The sequence below is a fragment of the Elgaria multicarinata genome, chromosome 6 (genome assembly GCF_023053635.1).
Source record: "Elgaria multicarinata webbii isolate HBS135686 ecotype San Diego chromosome 6, rElgMul1.1.pri, whole genome shotgun sequence".
NCBI lineage: Eukaryota > Metazoa > Chordata > Lepidosauria > Squamata > Anguidae > Elgaria > Elgaria multicarinata.
In genome coordinates, this window is record NC_086176.1 from 86,622,077 (window position 1) to 86,642,745 (window position 20,669).

The 20,669-nt window shown below is 41.3% G+C and overlaps 1 protein-coding gene across 1 annotated transcript; it reads right to left on the bottom strand.

Moving 5' to 3' along the window:
- Positions 1-1,411: 1,411 nt before the first annotated feature.
- SLC30A5 (solute carrier family 30 member 5) lies at positions 1,412-19,618 on the bottom strand. The gene is made up of 16 exons (XM_063127985.1): positions 19,379-19,618; positions 17,937-18,059; positions 16,408-16,474; positions 15,850-15,935; positions 14,713-14,800; positions 13,823-13,910; positions 12,264-12,340; positions 10,874-11,044; positions 9,063-9,351; positions 7,966-8,174; positions 6,711-6,868; positions 5,125-5,254; positions 3,733-3,946; positions 3,361-3,587; positions 2,814-2,942; positions 1,412-2,157 (listed from the first exon to the last, which is right to left on the bottom strand). The coding sequence occupies exons 1-16, from the start codon at positions 19,459-19,461 to the stop codon at positions 1,987-1,989; spliced, it is 2,310 nt and encodes a 769-aa protein (XP_062984055.1). The 5' UTR covers positions 19,462-19,618; the 3' UTR covers positions 1,412-1,986.
- Positions 19,619-20,669: the final 1,051 nt, after the last annotated feature.

Sequence of the window (20,669 nt, forward strand, 5' to 3'; positions counted from 1 at the left end):
TGCCATATTAAAAATGTCCCGTGTACCAGACCCTAACATTTGCAGCATTTGTGCTTTAGAGTTTTATGCCTCAGCTCTAGCCATGCTGCACGCATATGGGCTGGTGGGTACATCATCAACCTTTTTTTTTTTTAAAAAAAGTTATGAGCCATACAGTTCTCCTGCCTTTGTTGTTTATTCGTTCAGTCGTTTCCGACTCTTCGTGACTTCATGGACCAGCCCACGCCAGAGCTTTCTGTCGGCTGTCGCCACCCCCAGCTCCCCCAAGGTCAAGTCTGTCACCTCCAGAATATCATGCATCCATCTTGCCCTTGGTCGGCCCCTCTTCCTTTTGCCTTCCACTTTCCCTAGCATCAGCCTCTTCTCCAGGGTATCCTGTCTTCTCATTATGTGGCCAAAGTACTTCAGTTTTGCCTTTAATACCATTCCCTCAAGTGAGCAGTCTGGCTTTATTTCCTGGAGTATGGACTGGTTTGATCTTCTTGCAGTCCAAGGCACTCTCAGAATTTTCCTCCAACACCACAGTTCAAAAGCATCTCTCTTCCTTCGCTCAGCCTTCCTTATGGTCCAGCTCTCGCAGCCATAGGTTACTACGGGGAATACCATTGCTTTGGTGGCACTACGTTTAGCCAGCATGACACTTAAATAGACCTTCCACCTATTCTAAGATCCTGTGTTTTTTTGTTAACTATAGAAGCTATACTATAGAAGTTAGCTATAGAAACTGTACAATAAGCCCATATAATGGAGACAAGCATATTAAGCAGTAATGCTTAAGAAAGGCAGCATTCCTATACATGATGAAAAGAATTCCCCACTCGTGTACATGCAAGTCCCCATTATTTCAAACAGTGTAGATAAAATTTAGGGAGCACTTGTATATGGTAGTCTTTTCTTTCTTTCTTATAGCACATCTAGGAAGGAATTCTTATCAAACCAGTAGAACATGAATGTCTTGAACTCACCCCAACTGCACATACTGTTCCCCTCACCCCCCACCTCAATTTAGTAAACTTGCTGTGTTGCACATCGAGCATTAAACTCTACTAAGATAACTGTTTGGTACAATGTTGAGGGCAGTTTACCGTTTCCCTTGAATGTGTAGAAAATGGCATCCATTATGACAGTTCAGCTTTGATTAATCAATTAGGGAGGAACAATAGCTGAAAACTAAATCATTCATCACCGTGATATCTTTTCCTCCTATTAAATAGGTCGAGTTTTTAAAGTTGTAGTTTAAGCAATAATATGTCACTAGACATTTATTAAAATTATAAAATGTTTATTTTACATAGTGGTTCAAATTAGTTTTCCAACTTTTCCACTGAACAGAAACAGGAGTGTAAGAACAAAAAACGTAGTTTTATTTCTCCCTGACTTGTTGCTAATATACCATTTTTTCTCCTTTAAAAAAAAAACCCTTCGCTTACAATCTTTTTATGGTAGAATCTATTTCTCCTCATTTAACAAAGCTGAGCTTAGAAAATAGGACTATATACAGAAATGGAATAAATATAAAATTGTACATATTCATTTGTATCTCTGAACTTTGAAAATCTTATTTGCACTCATTTAATGTGTAAATACACATACAGCAGCAAGACTTCAAAACAATTTTGAAGAAATAGTTTTTGGAGTCTATTTGTTTCTGTTGCAACCTAAAATGTTTTCCTTTAGGTTTGAGATGGAAGAGAAATGCTCAATATTCCTTTTTGGGGGAGGTGTGCAATACATTTTTCTCATCCACACTCATATAGCAAAATCTGTTTAATAGACACCAAATACAATATTTTACAATGCCATTATTTCCACATATACAGCATATGTTCTACTCGTCACACCTCTTTTTAAGCCTCTTGATCTGGTTTTAAAGGTATGTAACATTTTTCTTAAAATCCAAATATATAGTATATTTGTTTCTGTACATTTATGTGCAAATTCCCCTGATGAAATACAGGTAGTGAATCCTAAATATGCAGCTCCAAATTACATGATGTAAGTGCCATCTTTGTAGTATTTCATGGATTCCATTTGTTTTGTCATAGCAAGAACATCATGAAATCCTGTACTCAGGCCAGACATATGCTGAAAATAGGCTTCTTTTTCTACCTGGACAGTTAAATTGTTAACTCCAGCATCTTTAAGAACTGCTGAAACCTGAAAAGAATAAAAATATGACCATTACATCTTCAGCAAACATCCCTTTGAAGGTCTAAACAAGACAACGTTATATGGAGGAATAAAATGCCTAATAGAATGAAAAGGTCTTTACCTGGTACAGAAAGGATAACAGTGTAAGTACCAGGTAGACCTCTTTGGGAAGGATATTCCATAGAGACAGACTGGGGATGCTGCTGGTGTACCACCTACCCTGCTGCCCAGCATCCTCCCTGACTGAGCTGGCAGAGGTGGTCTCGAGTGTGGTGTTGGAAGAACCTAGAACAGTGGTTCTGGGTGACTTCAACTTTCATGCTGAGGCCGTCTCTGGAACTCCATGACAACCATGGGGCTGTCTCAATTTGTCAGTGGCCCAACACATGAAGCAGGTGTGATTTGGTTTTTGCTCTAAGTAGTGAGTTGAGTAATCTGAAAATTGGGTTCCCCCTCCCCCCCCCCCCCAAGTAACTCCATTGTCATGGTCAGATCACTTCCTGGTGAGATTTGAAGTCTCAGCATTACTAGCCACTTTTTCTGGCTCCTTCGGTTGTAAACTGAACAATTTAAATTTGCTTTTAAAATTTTATTTTTTACTGTTTATATCTATGTTCACCACTCTGGAATCTGTGTTAGATAATTTACAACTCTTAAGTTACCTGCTGTATAATTCTTTGTTCCATTACTTCTGACATCACTTGTACATGTATAGTCCCTGCTACAACATTAGCAGAGTGACACCAGAAATGAGGATCTCTGTAGGAGATGACACCATCAATTTTCGGGATCTGTAAAATATATATTAGCAACACTTGTAATAATATTCTACAAGACTGTTCAATGTTGTATCTCTCTGAACACTTACATATTCACTAAATTACAGACAAAGTTATGGGATTAGGGCATCTTTATGAATTTAAATTTGCTTTAAATAGTGTAACACTTTAAATTTTATGCTCTTTAATTTGCAAATTATTGCCTCAGTATGTCAGAGTACCACAGCATCTAGTTTTGCAAAGATCACCAATTTTAAGTGAATAAACCCAAAGCAAGGGCCTTCCTAAATGGATTTATTTTACCAACAAATTGTATCTGATAATGAATGTATTATGGTACTACAAGCAGCAATTAAAATGTCTTGCAACAATCTGGACATAACTTAAGATAAAATATAAAGAAAAACACAAGAGGCAGATAAATTCTAACCTTTTCTAAAGCCAAGTGCAGATCTTTTTCATGCTCTGGTGGCAGCCTCAACAAGAGTACCTGGCAAGCATCTTTTATCAGTGGGATAACACTGAGAAAAATCAGTGTAGCAATAAAGAGAGAGCAGAGGGGATCAGCTATGAGCCATCCAAACTGCTGGATGAGTATCGTTGATATGATCACACCAACACTACCAAGGGTGTCTGCCAAGACATGCAGGAACACTCCTGAAATAAAAACAATTTCCAGATCATTAATACGATAATTCAGCAGTTAACCAAATACATCTATGAATCATTTGACATCCTTTACCTCTTAATACTATTTCCCTTCCCCCGCCCCCAATATGAATTCACCTTGCCTTCCACTTACCTCTCATATTGGTGTTCATACCACCTCCTATTGACCCATGTGAGTGTCCATGATTATGATTGTGCCCATAGTCACTATGGGAATGGCCATGGCCGTGGTGTGAATGACTGTGTTCATGTGCATGGCATCCTCCTCGAGATGGCCCATGGGAATGGGCGTGGCTAAAGGCACAGATACCAACAAGGTTTACTAACAATCCTCCTACTGAGACAGGCTGCATGAGAGAGAGAGAAAGATTTTTAAAACTTTTTACTACCATTAACAGTGCCTAGAAAAACAATTTATATGCACAGCATAGTGGAGAGATGGGAAGCAGGAACACACTTATCAGTTCTGCTGAAATATTAGCACCCCTAGGCTGATGCAAACATAATATTCTTAATTTCTTAACCATGCATACTTGAGCAACAGAGAATGAACTGTGGAACTGTATGATCTGTGGTGTGCATGAATTCCCTTAGCAGTATCAGTCATAGCAAAGAGTTACATCTGCACCTCCATTACTTAAATTTTATATTGCACTTTATGCTGTATTTTGTGGTTTTAATTGTTGTGAACCACCCAGAGTTTTTCAGCTACTGGATGGTAGAGAAATGCAATTAATTAACAGTCAACAATAACTAGAGTTTGATCTTAATTAGGATTTGAAACGAGCCCATCCTAGTCACAAACAAGCCCTGTTTATCAATCATGATAATATTTGATATAATAATAACAATCATAATAACAAACCCATGAACATAGCTAAGGTGGGTGGGCAGAAGATCAGAGGAACCCATGTGCAAGGAGAGAAACAGTCTGGAATCGGAGTGTGACATCCCATGGCCCATCCCCTTCACCACAGTTAAAAGGACTGGAAGCATTATGTCTATACTGTCCCCATATAAATCAATAGCTGCAATTCTGTACAGTATTAATACACTTTGTTTTCAACTAACAAGGCTGTGGTTAATCTACTCATACTTTAGCAATGTATTAGATTCAGGCCCACATAGGAAACTTCTACTAACAATGGATGGAAGGGAAAAGGACTGCCACAACTAGAAAAGACTGGGTGAGCTGAACACCATAAGAACATACTTCTATTCAAAACTGACAACCGTTACTCTTTCATTATCAAATATTTTTCAGAAGCCTTTCTTCTACACGTTTTCTAGGGCTTAACCCCTGGCAAAAAAGGAGGATTTTTACTTAAGGATGAAAGTTTTGACTCTAGCCAGGTATAATCTATTGCTTTCTCATGCCATCTTATGCAAACATCCATGAAATGATCAAAGCATGTACAACACCAGCAATGATTGAGAGATTGAACCCTATTGTTTCTACAATACAGGTTAGAACGTTTAAGAGCATTAAATTCAATGTTAACAGAAAATAAGGTGACAAACTTACAGTCAACATATTTGTATCAATATCTGGAGGATCAACCAGTCTGGCCACAGATTCAATGAAGACAAAGAAAGCTATTACCATGAGAAAAAGGCCATTAATAAACCCAGAGAGAATTTCTACACGGCCAAACCTGCAATTGAGAAAGTGAGGAATAAAAATATACAGAAGAGATATTGTGGTGCCCTGAATTGTGCTAAAATCTTAAACTAGTCTCCAGAAAATCCAAAACCATTTGACCAAGGAAAATGAATCAAATTGGTTGGATTTATATGCCTTTGTTTGATTTGCAGGCTTAGTACAGCTATAATTACAGCATTTGCTAAAATGTGGCATGGACATCACTTTTTCGTCAGTCTTAACAAAAATGTTTACAGAAAATGAGAAAGGGAGATACCAATAATATTAACACTAAGAAGATCTGATTTTCTGGGATGGAGATTGATGCTTAAACAGGAAGGCTTTGTATTTTCTTACCAACCACTGTTTTTATCTTAAGTCTTTGGGGTGGAATGGGATAAAAGTAATACAAAGACAAATAATAACAGTTCTACAACAACCTTAAAACTGCCTTGCTTTGAGACGTGTTTTGCTAGTGTAAATTAGCATGAAATGCTTGTTTTGCCAGCCCTTCATTAACTATAAGGGGAATGTAGGGAGCTGTTTTTTTATGGAGTCAGACCTCTGGTTCAGCATTATTGTCTAAAGACTCTAAAGTGACTGGCAATAGCTCATCCAGAGGTTCAGACAGACAACGGTCCCAGCCGTACCTGGAGATGCTGGGCATTGAACGTGGGACCTTTTGCATCAAATGCACACACACTACCACCAAGCTACTGCCCTCCCCCATTTCATGCTGTGTCAGCACCAACATTGCCTCACATTGAGGCAATGTTGGTGCTGACACAGCATGAAATGGGGGAGGGCAGTAGCTTGGTGGTAGTGTGTGTGCATTTGATGCAAAAGGTCCCACGTTCAATGCCCATGAAAAGGATCTGCACTTGGCTTTAGAAAAGGTTAAAATGGGGGAGGGCTGTAGCTCAGTGGTACAGTGCGTGCTTGCACAAGAGCTATGCACAACCAGTTGCACAAGACTTATGCGCAACTATGCGTGTGCAACCGTAACTTTATCTGGATTCTTCACTTGCGCATAGCTCAGAACCTAGTTTCCACTAGCGCAACATTGTTTGCACTAATGGAATGACACAGTTGGATACTGCCCATTGACGACTGTATGTCTGGCAACTGACTACCTTTCATGCTTGACAAGTTTATTGTGCCAAGTAGTGCATCACTGGTGTGCCCAGAATGCAAAAAGGGGACGGACCATAGCTCAGTGGTAAAGCACGTGCTTTGCATGCAGAAGCCCCAAGCTAAACTCCTACATCTCCAGTTAGAAGTATCAGCTAGCAGATGATGGGAAAGGCCTCTGCCTGAGACCCTGGAGAGCAGTTGTCAGTCAGGGCAGACCATACTGGGCAAGAGAGACAGTTTGGCCTAGTATAAGGCAGCTTCCAATGTTGTGTGATGTGGGGTACAATTGGTGGCAGCCTTCTAATAAATCCCTATAACTAGTTCAAGATACATACCCATAGGAGAATATGCGGGTTGCTTTCCATCTAGTCATCAGTGCTGCAAACAGACCCATAACTAAAGCAGAACAGTCAAAAAGCATGTGAAATCCATCTGAGATTAATCCTAGACTGTTGGTCCATACACCATAAAATAGTTCCACAAAAGTAAAAGCCTAGAACAAAAGGTGAGTAAAATGGGATTTTGCCTTCGAAAATGAAATATAAAATTACATACTATAAAAGCAAATGCCAGCGTATATTGAAACTCCATCTTATCCACACTTTACCCACATCTAATGACAAACAAAATACATCCATACACTACTTGGTATATCACAATCTGGCTGAAAACGATACTCTGAATAATTGCCTAAAATGTCTGCTTCTGTGAAAGGCGGAAGGACCATACTTGAGAATGAATTGCTGTTTGATGAAAGCAGTTCAAATGAAGACTGGGAATTTTTTTCCCAATGCTTCACTCTCTTCTATCTTTTATTATAGAACCTTATGTAACCCTCTCTTTTAGAGGAGCTCATTTCTATCTGATAATAGCAAAATTACCCATTTATGTTTCTTTTCTTTCATCAACATTAATAATAAAGTGCATTCACACATTTAAAATGTACAAAGTTTTAGAGAAGAGCAAGGAGGGCTTAATGGAGTTGGTGAGGAAGGGCTGGCTGCTGTGGTTAGGAGAACAGCTAGGGTTAAGCCCAAAATGTCAGGAGGAAACTGGCAGAAGGCATTCACTGCCATTACCAACTAAATCAAGACTGAAGAGTCAAGCTCTTTCTCCCCTAACTTTGAACACTACAAATCCATTCTGAAGTCAACATATTCCTAACCTTTGGGCAGAATACACCCTTGAATAAAGCTGATCAATATTACTAAGGAATTATCTAGAAAACATTGGCTGGGATACCGAGCTCTGTTAGCTCAGTAATTTAAAAAAAAAAACTTTCCTCCACTTTGCTATATCACAAATTTCTTTTGAATCTCCTTTCAGTTTCAAGAACTATTTCCCATGTAGTACAAGGGATGGGGTGGTGCTGTTTGAGAACTCTTAACTTTGGCTCACAGAATTGGTTTTGCTGTTCTTTGGATCCTACCCACTCCAGTTTGTATTTTTGCTGACTGCATAGAACACTCAGTTTCCTTGGGCAGTGGACACAAATTCATTAGGGCTTGTAAAATATTAATCCCCACCTTCAAGTGGCCAGAAAATTTCACCAATGGTTTTTTTTTAAAAAAAGAAAAAGAACACACTTACCAGATTTAGGCACAGAAAATAGAAGATCTGCCTTGAGTCAGACTCCTCAAGGATTTGTTTCAGTGATTCTTTAATAAATCGTGGTAAGGACTGAGAGCTGTGTTGAAAAGCATCACCCATAAAATTGTACAGTGGTATTCCCTCAGGAGAATAACCAATAAGAGTGCCTTTCTGTCCTTTCCGTGTTGGGGAGGAGAGAATATTGGAAGCTGAAAAAATAAAGCATTTGTTTACATTTTGTCTACCAATAAAAAAAACTACAAAGTCATTCAGAATTTCCAGTAATTGTTCAGTTTTATAACACACTCCCATCAGCTAGTCACTCTACACACGGAAAAATATTTGTTGTCACTTTCGGGTACAATTCAAGGCCTGTGATAACAGGTGCTGAATGTTAAGAGATTTTGATTAGCTCCCACTCCTTTTATTTTAAATGTCTTACTAATTTGTCTATGTTTTTGTTACAGGTGAGGAACCTTCTGGTTCAAAGGTAAAATCAAATTATTTCTGACTCCAACTTTGTTTTGATCCAGCCTCAGTCATGTGGCAAGATTTCCTATGGGGATGGCTCATGGCGTTTCACATAGGCAGACTGGTCACAGAAGCAGAGCCAGAAATTGCTTTCAGGAAAAGGCTAGAGCAGCCTGACCATGCTGACAGGGAATGATGGCAGTTGCAGTCCAACACATCTGGAGGGCATCACGTTGGGGAAGGCTGGGCTAGACATATTAGTAGCTGGTGAACACTATCCCAAGCAGTTCAATAAGTGAGAGGCAAGGACTGTGTATGTCTAACTGCACACAAGCCTAGTCCAAGTACAAAACAATTGGTGTAGCCCACTGATCAATTTAAAACTAGGGAACTGCAGCCTTACCCCCCCCCCCCCATCTATATCTATACCTAGTAATTTACCAAGAAGTTTTTGTACAATCTTTTCACCAAATAAGTTTCCCCTTAAGATCAAAATGCAAATGAAAGCTAACAATATTCCCAGCACTTTGATACGTTGCAATATCAAGGCTTGCTGAATTTCTATCTGCATGAAAAAATCATTGGCAATATTCCACTATTCTTCTGAAAGGAGGACTAATACATACATAAAATAAAGAAAACGGTGCTGACTATCACTCCTCCAGAAATAACGTGCTCAGTGGTTTCCTGGTTTGCTGGTTTATTCATAGCTCTAAGCTGATCTGTTATTGGATGTGTCCAAAAGTTGGCAAAAAGTAGAGCACTAATGAAGATGAGAAAGGATCCAAAACGGGCACACTTTGAGACCTCCATCTTGATGGAACACATAGATTCTACATAGAAGTCCAAAACCACGACGAAAAGGATAACTGTTATGAAGGGCATGATGAGAGAAGACCAGGATTCTACTTTACTCTGCAATCAAAAGTAGAAACATTTAATAAGGCAGCAAAACAGTTTTGTATCCACAGTAAATGTAGTTATATATTACTGTTCCTGATATTGGCATCTTCAAGAGGTTAGTGATATTTATAACCTCTGTAATGAAGAAAAGACAAGTCGCCATCCATGCCTTGATTAATTTCATCAAATGACTATTGTAATGTCCTCTATGTGACTGAGGCTCTAATCAGTGCAGAAAGCTGCTTCTCACATCAAAATTTGAAGAGCATAATACTAACGTTTTTAGAATTAGATTGGTAGAGTGTAGTGTTAGTGAACAGAAATATGGACTCCACAGAGTTCCAAAATGCTGCTAAGAGACCAGTGTATCCTAACACACGGAATAGATTTTAGCAGGCTTTAGCTGACAAGATAGGCCTCATTCCCTGGATGGGCCTCTCATAGTTATGTCACCCTTTCTTATCTCAAGATGAGCTGAGAGGTTTTCACTTCTAACCAGACACTAGAAAGGCAATTAGTTTCCCAAGCTGAGGTGCTTTGGGAACCTACAAGAGGGAGCCCCCCTGCTGCTTCTGAGAGGGAGGAGGGATGCAGCCTGTCACCTCCTGGGAGGGAGGGAGGGAGACATCTAGCAGAAGAACCTATGAGATCCAATCCATGAGCTTCGTATGTCAGTCTCGCTTCAGGGGGCAATGTGCAGAACTTTTGTGGCTCAAAGGGATGGCTTCCGTCTATCGTGGAGGCCCCAATAGACACCCAGCTATGAGAGCTTGATTAGCTGGAAGGAGGTGTGAACTTCTTCTGCATACATTTTCTATTAATAAACTGTCATTTTTTTTGCACACGTGGCTTGTTTCATCTTAATAGCCAGAACAGCCTGATTGATAACCTGGCAGAAGCAGAACCCAGATCTAATACAGGAAGTAACCAGTTTGTTTCCAGGCAATTAAAGTTGGTAGAATTAACTTGCAAAACACAAAGTGACCCGGACTTAGCATTACTGAGGGTGCACCTGCTCCCATATGGGCCCATCTTGAACCAAATGAGATAGTCAGGTGGTGCTTGGCTCTGAGTCTCCTTTCTGAGGATGCTTGGCACACAGCTTTCCCTAGAGCTATGGAATTCTCACCTTACAGAAAAACCACCAAACTACTTCATTATTCATTTTTACAACCCTTGTGAAAGCATATGTGGTTTCACTAGGCCTCTGGAAATGGCTGAAGCTTCTCCTGCATTCTTATGGATATATGGTTTTTACATGTCTGGCATCTAAATTGTTTTAAAATTTTAAGGTAATTGTCTTTTTTTTTTATCATGGTATTTTATCATGATTCTTGGACCACAATCCTTTCTGTTGGACAGGACACTTGCTAAATTAAAAAGGCAATTTATAAATAAAAAGGAAGTGTGCAACACCACAATAATATATTATAAACCACATAGTTCAGTCTTAAGGGCAATTCTAAAAGAGGATTTTTCAGTCCAGTGTGTAAAGAAAGCTGTTTGCTTCTCAGAGGCTGCTATGCTGTTTTACCTCTGTCGTGAGAGACAAAACAATCACCCAGGGACACAAAAGGAGGACAGAAACCAGATGAGACAATGATTGAAGGCGTTTGGCTCCACCAATATCTATTGAGAGCTTTCGGGAAGCTGTGTGAAAACCAACTTTACAACACAATGCTAATACAAGCAAGATCACGCCACCCTGCAAAGAAAGAGACAGAGCAATATTACCGCACTGCATAACCAAGTATTTCACATCTCCTTTAAAAATCCCTGCTATTATTACTGATTTTCTCCCCATACAGTTCATAGAAAACACATGGACAGAAATTCCTGGGAATATCAGAAACTGGAACCTAATAGTTAATAAAGTTAATGCTTATATTGCTGTAACTACTTACATCCAAGTTTATATTCTATAAATCCAAGTCTCGTCTCCCTAGCACAGTATAGTTATGATACAAATACATGGTGAATTATCGCTAACCGAAGACCACTAAGACAGCAATCCTGACGCCTCTAGATGGTGTCTGACGGGCCATAGGATGCGGGGACCCCCCTGCTCCCAGCAAGGCTATAGACAGAACTATGACTTCTGGATGGGGAGAGGGGAAATCCGAGCAGGGATTTCCTACCACCCTCAGCCACTGCAGAGTTCCACAACGGCTGCTCTGCCGAGGTCAGTGTCGCAACCTCAGAAGAGGACAGGAAGGGAGGAAAAGGGGGGAGTACCTGTGAGCGGGATCCACTGGATCCACAAGCCTCTCAGTTCCGATCCCTGCCAGCAGCAAGGTGATGCACAAATGGAGGCTAGACAGGCAGGACTTAGGAAAGCCTCTGCTGCTCTTCCTGCAGGCAGGACACCGGATAGGCAGAGGGCTCTGCAATCAAAGCCTTCCACCTAGTGGGTGTCAGCCCTAAATTAAACATAAATTTGATAGTCAATAACATAGTGCATTATTACAAAGGCTACCCTAAGTATGTCTTTGCTGCTGTATATTAAATTTGTTTCATTTTCTCTCCATTTTGGAATCCTTTTCTTTCAAAGAGCACGGCACAAAAGTTTAAAAAACACAAAGCCTTGCAACTCATTTCTATTCATGATAGCAACAACATCAATAGGCAAGGTGGACTCTACAGTTCGATCCCAAGAAGTAGTTCAATAGTGGAAGGGAAATTATAACATTCATTTTTATTTGCACGTTAAGATTCTTAGGACTTCATGACAATCTTTAATCAATAAGTAAGTTTCAATTAGAATAAAATTATGCATGGAAAAAAGTACATAATGTACTTTAGCTTTTAAAGTACTTTAAAAGTAACTTTTAAACAATACTTTAATTTAAATAGTTCATCTAGGTTCCTTACATCGCAGCAATGGAGTTTTCCCAATAATTCATCATATCAGCAGGAACACTTACTTTGTGATCTGCAACTCCTAAGAAAGCGATGATTGTATAAAGTATATGGGTTAGAGCACTGTCATGGTGCCCCTCAGCTAAAGAAAATAAAGCTCAGGAAAATTCTGCAGTGGAATCCTATCCCCTCCTCTCAATTATAGACAAGTATAAACAGCACCACCATTTCTGTGAATTATTTCCCTAAGGAAACTAAATAAAGTGTAGCAAATACAGTAAGAGAAGCACAGGACATTTTTAGAATTCATGTGACTTTGAGAGGCTAAACTAGGTGGTACAAAAACCACAACACACTCACTGAAAACACTGGGTTGGATCCAATGCTATCATTCAGCTGATGGAATTGCTTCAGCTAGTGGAACTGGGAGAGGGCATTTCCTTTTCCCTCCCACTCTCAAGATGTGCTCCAGAGGGCTGGGAATCCTTGCCGACTAGATTTCTGGGCGGCACAAAAGGCTGCAAGGCGGAGCAGAGAGAGGGAAAAGCCCCACTGCGCTAGCAGACTTCTACTAGTATAACAAGTGCTTTGTTCAACTTCTGGGGCTTTGCTCTGATTTTTTTTGCTCATCGAACTATGGCAATATATATATAGCAGCGCCTTTTTGGTTGTGGTGTCAACCCTGTGGAATGATCTGCTAGGGAGGGATGCAGACTTAAGCCACACGCTGAACAGTGATAGACACCAAGTTGACCTGGCTTTTCAAGAAAGCTAAAGGCTGCTTGGATTGTTTTATTTTCTCATTTGCTTTTTGTGATGAGGTTGTTCTTCCCCTTTTGTCTGTTGTTGCTTTAATTTTTATATACAATGCTTTTCTGCTGTTTAACTTTCCGGTTCATTGCAAGTGTTTATTCTTCCATTGCCACGTTTGTGCATGGCAATGAAAATATTGTAACAATATTGCATTGTTATATCTATTGTTAAAGTGCAATCAAGCCAATCCGGTCCATGTATCCTTGTGATACCCAGTTATCTTGGTATACTCATTGTGTGCCAAAAGGCAACATGCTATAAGCAGAGTCATACAGCTATTTAGTACTTAAAGCAGTTTCCAAGTATTCAAAGCACTTCACATACACTCTCTCCATAGTCCTTACAAACAGCCCTTTCAGATAAGAACGTAAGAGCAGCCAAGCTGAATCAGACAAAAGGCCTTTCAAGTCCAGCATTCTGTTGACACAGTGGACAACCAGATGTTCAAATGGGAATCCCACAAATAGGACACGAGAGCAATAGTTTGTGTTCTCTCATTTGTGTTTACTTCTCATTTGTGTTTACAGGGGCTTACTTCTTCTAATACTGGAGGTAATATACAGTCATCATGAAGAGTAGCCATCGCTAGCCTTATTATGCCACCTATCTAGATAGACCATCCTGGAAAGGATACCTGAACTAAGCACAAACCCAAATTACACAAAAGAGAACTGGGATATTTCGCAGTAGACACACAATCTGGGAGCAAAAATCACAAAATATTTCTTTATCAACAGTCACAAGTATCTAGAATAAATCAGGCAGGTAGGACAAGGTAATGCTATCCCTCATACACGCACAGAAAGGATACGGTGTTCTGCAATTTTAGCCATGAGGTCATCATTATCAAAAAGCAACAGACAGATCACAGCAATAATGAAAAAGGCCACACCTCTTGTCTGAAAAGAAAAAAAAAACAGTTTTAAAAGGTGATAAGAAATGCAGAGGTAGAGACATATACCAAAAAATTCCTAATCAATTTGAATGAGGAAGGGAGGGAGCAGGGCGAATTAGGGGCGCAATCCTATGACATCCACACCCAATGCTCGTAACTCTCCAAATTCGGAGGCTTCTGTGCATCCCGTAGAGTGAGAGGAGTGGAGGAGGCAATCATTACTTCCGTCTCTCCTCCTGCTCTGCATTGTAACTAGATGGGCTTTTTTGCCCACCTAGGTAGGGTGCTACAAAGCGGGAGAAAAGGAGGCTGGAGAAGCCTGGGGATACAGCGTAACCCAGCCCCTCCTCACCCACAGGAACACCCCCCTAACCCTCTTCCAAGGTCCCTTTTGACCTCAGAGGGGCAGCGGCCATGGTTCTCTCTGCACCAGCTGCAAACACAGATTCCTAGATCAAAGGTCAGAGCGCTGTCTCCAACCTCAGACCCAGGAATCCAAAATATCCTATGAACCCCTCCCCCACCCCAGATGCTATCTAGGGACCATAGGATTGCACTCTAAATGAATTTGTTTTGATGAAAGTCACTTTAAGTTGAATACAATACTTCCTGCTTGCAACTTCTTTTGCCTAGAATGGAACAGTTCCTGATATCTCACCTTAAATATGATCTCACATCCTTTCTCCACTAAGAATGCATATACTCCATGAAAGGGTGCTTATAAATTACAGTTAGGTAGATTATCTAGTCACATCTTTTATATACTTAAACAGGTGTGATATATTGTCGCAAAATAAATGGGATACCTTTGCTGGTCCTCCTCCTGAACTTGTAAATAGTACACTAAGCAGCGAAATTACAACAATATCACTATGCTCAAACAGCAACGCAGTTCTGCAAAACAAGAGATACAGAATCTCATATATGAAAGACATAATACATGACAATGTAATACAAACATCTAGGGGCTTTCCCCACTGATTTCTATCACATTCCCCTAGGGCAGCATTTCATGATTCTGTTTGCCATCCCCACCATGGTAAAAGTTGCTCCACAACAGAGCTGAGTTTGGGAGGCACAAAACTAGGGAAAAGATCCCCACTTCCCTCTCCAGTCTCACACTGGGAAGGAAAATGGATCTGGCCATTGTGCTTAGTAGTGAAAATAAGCCTCTGCTCCATTTCCCAGGCCAGGTTCAATGCCCAGCACAACTGTGGTGACTCAGCTCACCCCCTTGGGGCTGGAGCTGGGGGAAGGAAGACTATCCCTGACTTCGTGCAGAAGTCCAGTGCAAGGTCAATGACCAACATGTCGACCTGGCTGTAAGCCCCACCAAGTTTGATGGGACTTACTCTTTGGTAAGCATGCACAGGATTGCAGCCTAAAGCTAGAGTGAACCCCACTGAACGGAGACATGCAAAGGATTGCACTGAATGAGAAAGGCAGTGTCGTGGCTGCCACACATTTTGTCATGGCTAGCAAGGCCAGCCAAAAGCTCTAGATCCTTGCCTTAGGGTCCTGGTTTTCTAATCTAAGGCAAGGAAGGTGTTCAAGCCTCCCAAGTGTAACAAGACACATTCTAATTCACAGCTGAGTGGGACAAACAGATGCAAGAAGGATGGAGAGCATGGGAATGCTTGAGACGACTAGGGAAAGAGCCTTCTCTGTTGTGGCATCCTGTTTATGGAACACCATGGAGGGCATCTGGTGTGACCTTGCAACTATTTTGGTGCCAAGTCAAAACCTTTCTGTTCACCTAGGCATTTTAAGCGGGTCAGTCAATTTTATGGTTTTAACTGCCTTCTGTTTCTTTCTTATTGTACTTTTTTGTACTTCTTTGTTTTTATTACTTGTTTATTGTTCACTATCTGTATATCTTTTGATGAAGGGCAGTTTATAAATATACAAATAAATAAACAAATAAATAGCAAGGATATATTTACCTTAAAGGTCCACACAGGGTGAGGCCAAAAAACCACAAGAGTGAAATTATGCAGCCAACAATAGCATGTTTAATTATTTTGATCCACTGCAAGAGAAAATATTGCATCAATTTAAATCCAAATTATTTTTAAAAATGCATTCTCTCTCAATATTTTATTTGCTGATTTAACCCAGGAAGATACAATCTTTGGCGTTAAATCCATCATTCTTAACAAAAGAGCTCTTTACCAAGTGATTACCTTGACATGACATAGCAATAGAATCAACATATCAGTCTCTAGTTTTATTAAGCTACCATTGTCATCCCAGAAACACTTCTAAACAGTCTCATAAGGAATCTCTCCCTAAGAGTCTTATGTAACAGTGCACAATATCTTCCACAGAAGTTTGCCAACATTATTTACCACCATGGATTTGCAGGAACATCATGGTATTTACCATTTAATATGCCAGTGAGCTGGTTTGAAATGGACATTTAGAGATATCATCCATTTCATTGAGTCTAAGGGCAAGCTCCCCATATAAAACATGATGTGTATAATAAAGGTTCATCTCACCTGATGCTTGGTGACAGGTTTTCCAGAAGAAAATGGTTTTTGAAACAAAATCATAAAAAATGCAGACCTAGAAAAATAGGAATTTTGTTAGATCAAGTGAAATTAATTTTTAAAAAAGTCAGTGTTTAATCTGCCAACACAGCCTCCTCCACTTGCTGCTGTTTCATCAAGCAGTGGTTGGGCCCCTCTTCCCCTCACAGAGCCCATTACAATGATCTGCTCCATGAGTCACCATCACTTCAAGCAGACTTAAAAAAACCCATTTTAATCATATATATCCTGCTCTTTCTCTCTTTCTCTCTAATTCCTTGTGTGTCATGTCTTAAATTTAGATTGTAAACTTGAGGGCAAGGACTGTCAAACTGCCTATCTTGGGAGCCTTTTTGGTAAAGGGCAGGGTCTAAAAGCTGTAAATATACCCATAAATTTTAAAATAATATCACAGAATCAGTACATTTGGATCTCAATTGTACCCTTAACGATTAGTTCCAAATTCATTGAGGGATAACGATTGAGAGTTTCAGCTATATGGTGGTAGAGAAATGTATTCAATAAATACTCCATCAATTACCAAATTTCTTCCACGAAAGTTCTTCTCTGTAGGAATTCACGTGAAAGCACATATAATGTGAAAATCAAACACGGAGGTTTGCTGCTCTGTGTCTTTGTGCTAGGAAATCATGACTGATCATGGCAATAAAGTACACATGCTGCAAAAAATATCACATGTGACAAATCTTCGCAGGAGGTTTCTTATCTGCATTTCTCATGCTACCAAGTTCAATCCAACCACATGCAAGTGCACCTTTAGATAGTGTGTACTCATTATTTGTGGCTTGTTGCAGAATGCAGGCTGGGATTATGCTTTTTCAAACATCAGACATGAAGAATAACCACAATAAACACATACAAGAGAATTTATGTTTCCAACCTGCAAGAAAATATCACCAGTGGCACCTAGTTTTGCATTTAAAGCCAGTACTGAACACTTTTAAGTTACTGGTGAGTTCTTCATACTTTCAGAATAAATTGTGTTTACTGAACTGGAAGCCTTCCAGCTAGAAGGAAAGTAAGACTTCATAATGGAGAGAAAACAAAAACAATGTGAGTTCAATGGCTTTGTTCAGGTGTAATTATCCAATTGTTTGGCAATTGGGAGTGCTCACCTTAATTCTCCTATACCTTTCTGAAGAAACAATGGACAAATCTGCATCAACATTTTCACTGTCATAATTAGTTCAAGCCAGTTTGCAAACACACTTCTGAACATGATCTCAAATTTTAGTTTGATGCCAATTATACTTAGTGAAGAGGTTGGTGCAGGACAAAAGTGATCATACTAAGCTATGAAAGAGGATGAAGACAAAAGAGGCATGCTTTGGCAATGTGGCAGCATCACTTCTGCACTAGCCCTATGGCATCAAACAGCAGATCTTCTATGATTAAAAAAACCCCAAGTCTTTGGATACAAAACTAATCTCAATAACAAATTGTTGAAAAATGCTGTGTAGTGCTCCAAGTCAACTTACCCAAGCTTTACTATGAAGATAAACTGTACAAGGTGGACTACTTTCAGGAGGTCGTAGGATTCAAACAATCCCAAAGCCTTCAAAAACTTTGTTAAACACAGCAACACAATATATTTAGTCAGGCTGGAAAAACAAAAACAAAAAGGAATTGCTATGAAATATTGATAAAGTTTCAAATAAGGATATACATTTATATAGAAAGAAGATATTTCAGATAAGCTAGTTTGTAGAGCACTGACTCAGTCAGTGTGCAAGACACAACTGACCTCCAATAGGCCAGATCTATCATAAACATTTCCCTAATAAATAACTATCCAAAGGATATCTGATCTACAATGTCAAATATTTTGTGACCCGCCCAGAGAGCTTTGGCTATTGGACGGTATAAAAATGGAATAAATAAATAGCTGATCAAAAAATATGATCAAGGAAACGCTATGAGCCTTGGATGTGTCGGTTTACTCCACAAAGCATCCTTAGATGCTATGAAATAAAGAGAGTAACCTTCTTCTGACATATCAACTTGCATGCATTTATATGTTTGGTGCACAAGGTACCATTGAGTTTTGAGTTTCTCAGATCTAGTATATCATATTTTAAAAACAAGCAGCATCCTGGGATGAGTCCAGTTCAGCATTGCTGATAGCCAGGCTGCCAGCCAGTCTTCTTACTTGCACATGTAGCAGAATTTGAACTTTGGATCTGGGAAGGTCCTCATCCAACTAGGTGAGTAGTTAAGTAAGCGATTAGCCTGGTCCATAAATACCAGTGTGGTACACATACAAGAAATCTATGTGACACTGTAACCAAATGTGTAGTCTATAAAACCTCTGACTAGTGAACGGTGAAAACTGAGGGATACTGTAGCATGTAAAGTGCAGAATTTGAAGGGAGCTGTGTACAGATGGGTAATGATGAAAGAGACAAGAGCCACATAGGATGAGGCTGCTCAAACACATCTACCTGTAACGGCTTTCTGTGTCATTCAAAATACTGCTGGCTGACTTACCAGCAGAGTTGGTCCATTAAAAAACAGAACATTTTAAACTGAATTAGGAAAGGTTTTCAGATCCAGTAGGTTCTGAAGCTTTCAGGCTGTTTCACATGCAGTTCAACTCCTACACTGACGTTACGTGATTCACGCCTGGAAATCATCACACAAGACCACCGAACTACACGCAAAATACTGTGCACGCCTTGCTGAGAATTTCCAGTGAATGTACATGCTGGAACGGACACACCAGCAGAAACATCACATTACAATCTATGTGGAGACCCCGCTGCAGAAGGCCGAGGGGCACTGGGGGCGTGTGTGTATGGGAGGACGCCGGGGGAAAGGGGTCGCGGGAGGAGCCGCGATGCCTGGCAAAACGTCCCAACGGGAAAGGGCTCCTGTGCCCACTCGCCTCCCTCAGCCAAGCGTCCCGGAGCCGGGAGATTACCGGGCACTGGGCACATCCACGGGCCCCAGCCGCCCGCCTCCGGCCAGGGCCTCGCCGCCGCTCCCGCTGAACTTCTCCTCCATTGGCGGCTCTCGGGCCGGGCTTCCTCAGCCGCCGCCACCTCCACCGCGGGGTTTCCTCATCCTCCAAGGGCTGAGAGCCGGCTCGGCAAACAGTCAAAACGAGACAAGGCCCGCTGGCAGGCCTCGGCCCGCAGCGGAACCGGAAGAGGCCGGGAAACGGCGGCGCCAAGAGCCACGTCCTCACTCGCCGCCGGAACCGCGGATTGCAGGCAGGGGAGGGTAGAGCTACGACCTCAGCGCAGCTCTCTCACGCCACCCCCCCCGCTCCAGCCGAAATGGACTCGCCCAGCCAGGGCTCGAAGGAAGTGGAGTGCAACAGCGCCACCTATCGGCCTAAATCTGGCGCTGAAGGAACGAGAACAGTCTCAGAGGGAGAGCAGGGAGCAGAGGTCGCGGTGTCTGAGCACAAGGGAAATCCCGAAACCTGTGTTACCTGTTTTAGGACAACCAAAAGGCCACCAAAAACGTGTAAGCTCTCGAGATGGTATAAAGAAGGAGGAGGAGCCGGGGAAGCTGATTAAAGGTGTAATCCTATGCATGTTTAAAGAGAGAGAAAAGGGTTACAAGTCCCAGCGTGCCTTGGCCAGCCCCTTCTCTCTCTCTCTCTCAAGCTGCTATTATCAGATGTGTTTTCCATCCTGGCCAAAATACATGGGCTCCTTTTTATCATTGGCACAGTTTCATTTCCCCCATGGGCCTAAGAAGCCCGACCCCATGTATGTTTAGGCGGAAGAAAGCCCCACTGCCACCGGGTTTGTAGGAAATGGCAGGGCAGGCCCTTTGTCCAAGGATCGAAGTGGCAGCACGTCTCAGGCTGGCTGAAGGCATTCTTCTGGCCTGCCGTTCCTTTTTACCTAGAGATGGCAGGGACTGAACCTACAAAGTTCTATCACTGAGCCGTGATTCCTCCTCGAAGCTCAGTAGGCTTTAACTCTCAAATAAGTGAGTATGGGGCTGTCTTCGCGGCACCGATTTGGTGCTGCTCCACCGCCAACCCCGGTGCTCTCGCTGGTGCGCGGTGGCGGCAACTTGTCCAAACCAGGGGAGGCAGTGCGGGCTTTCTGGCGGCCATTAGGCTCACTGTGCCCATCTACTCCCCTTCCCGTGGCTTCCAGCGACCAATAGGAGGACATCTTCTGCTCCAAGCAAGGACAGCCTGGCGGAAGAGTGGGGCTGCCCTCCCTGGCTTTGGAGCCACCCCAGGGCAA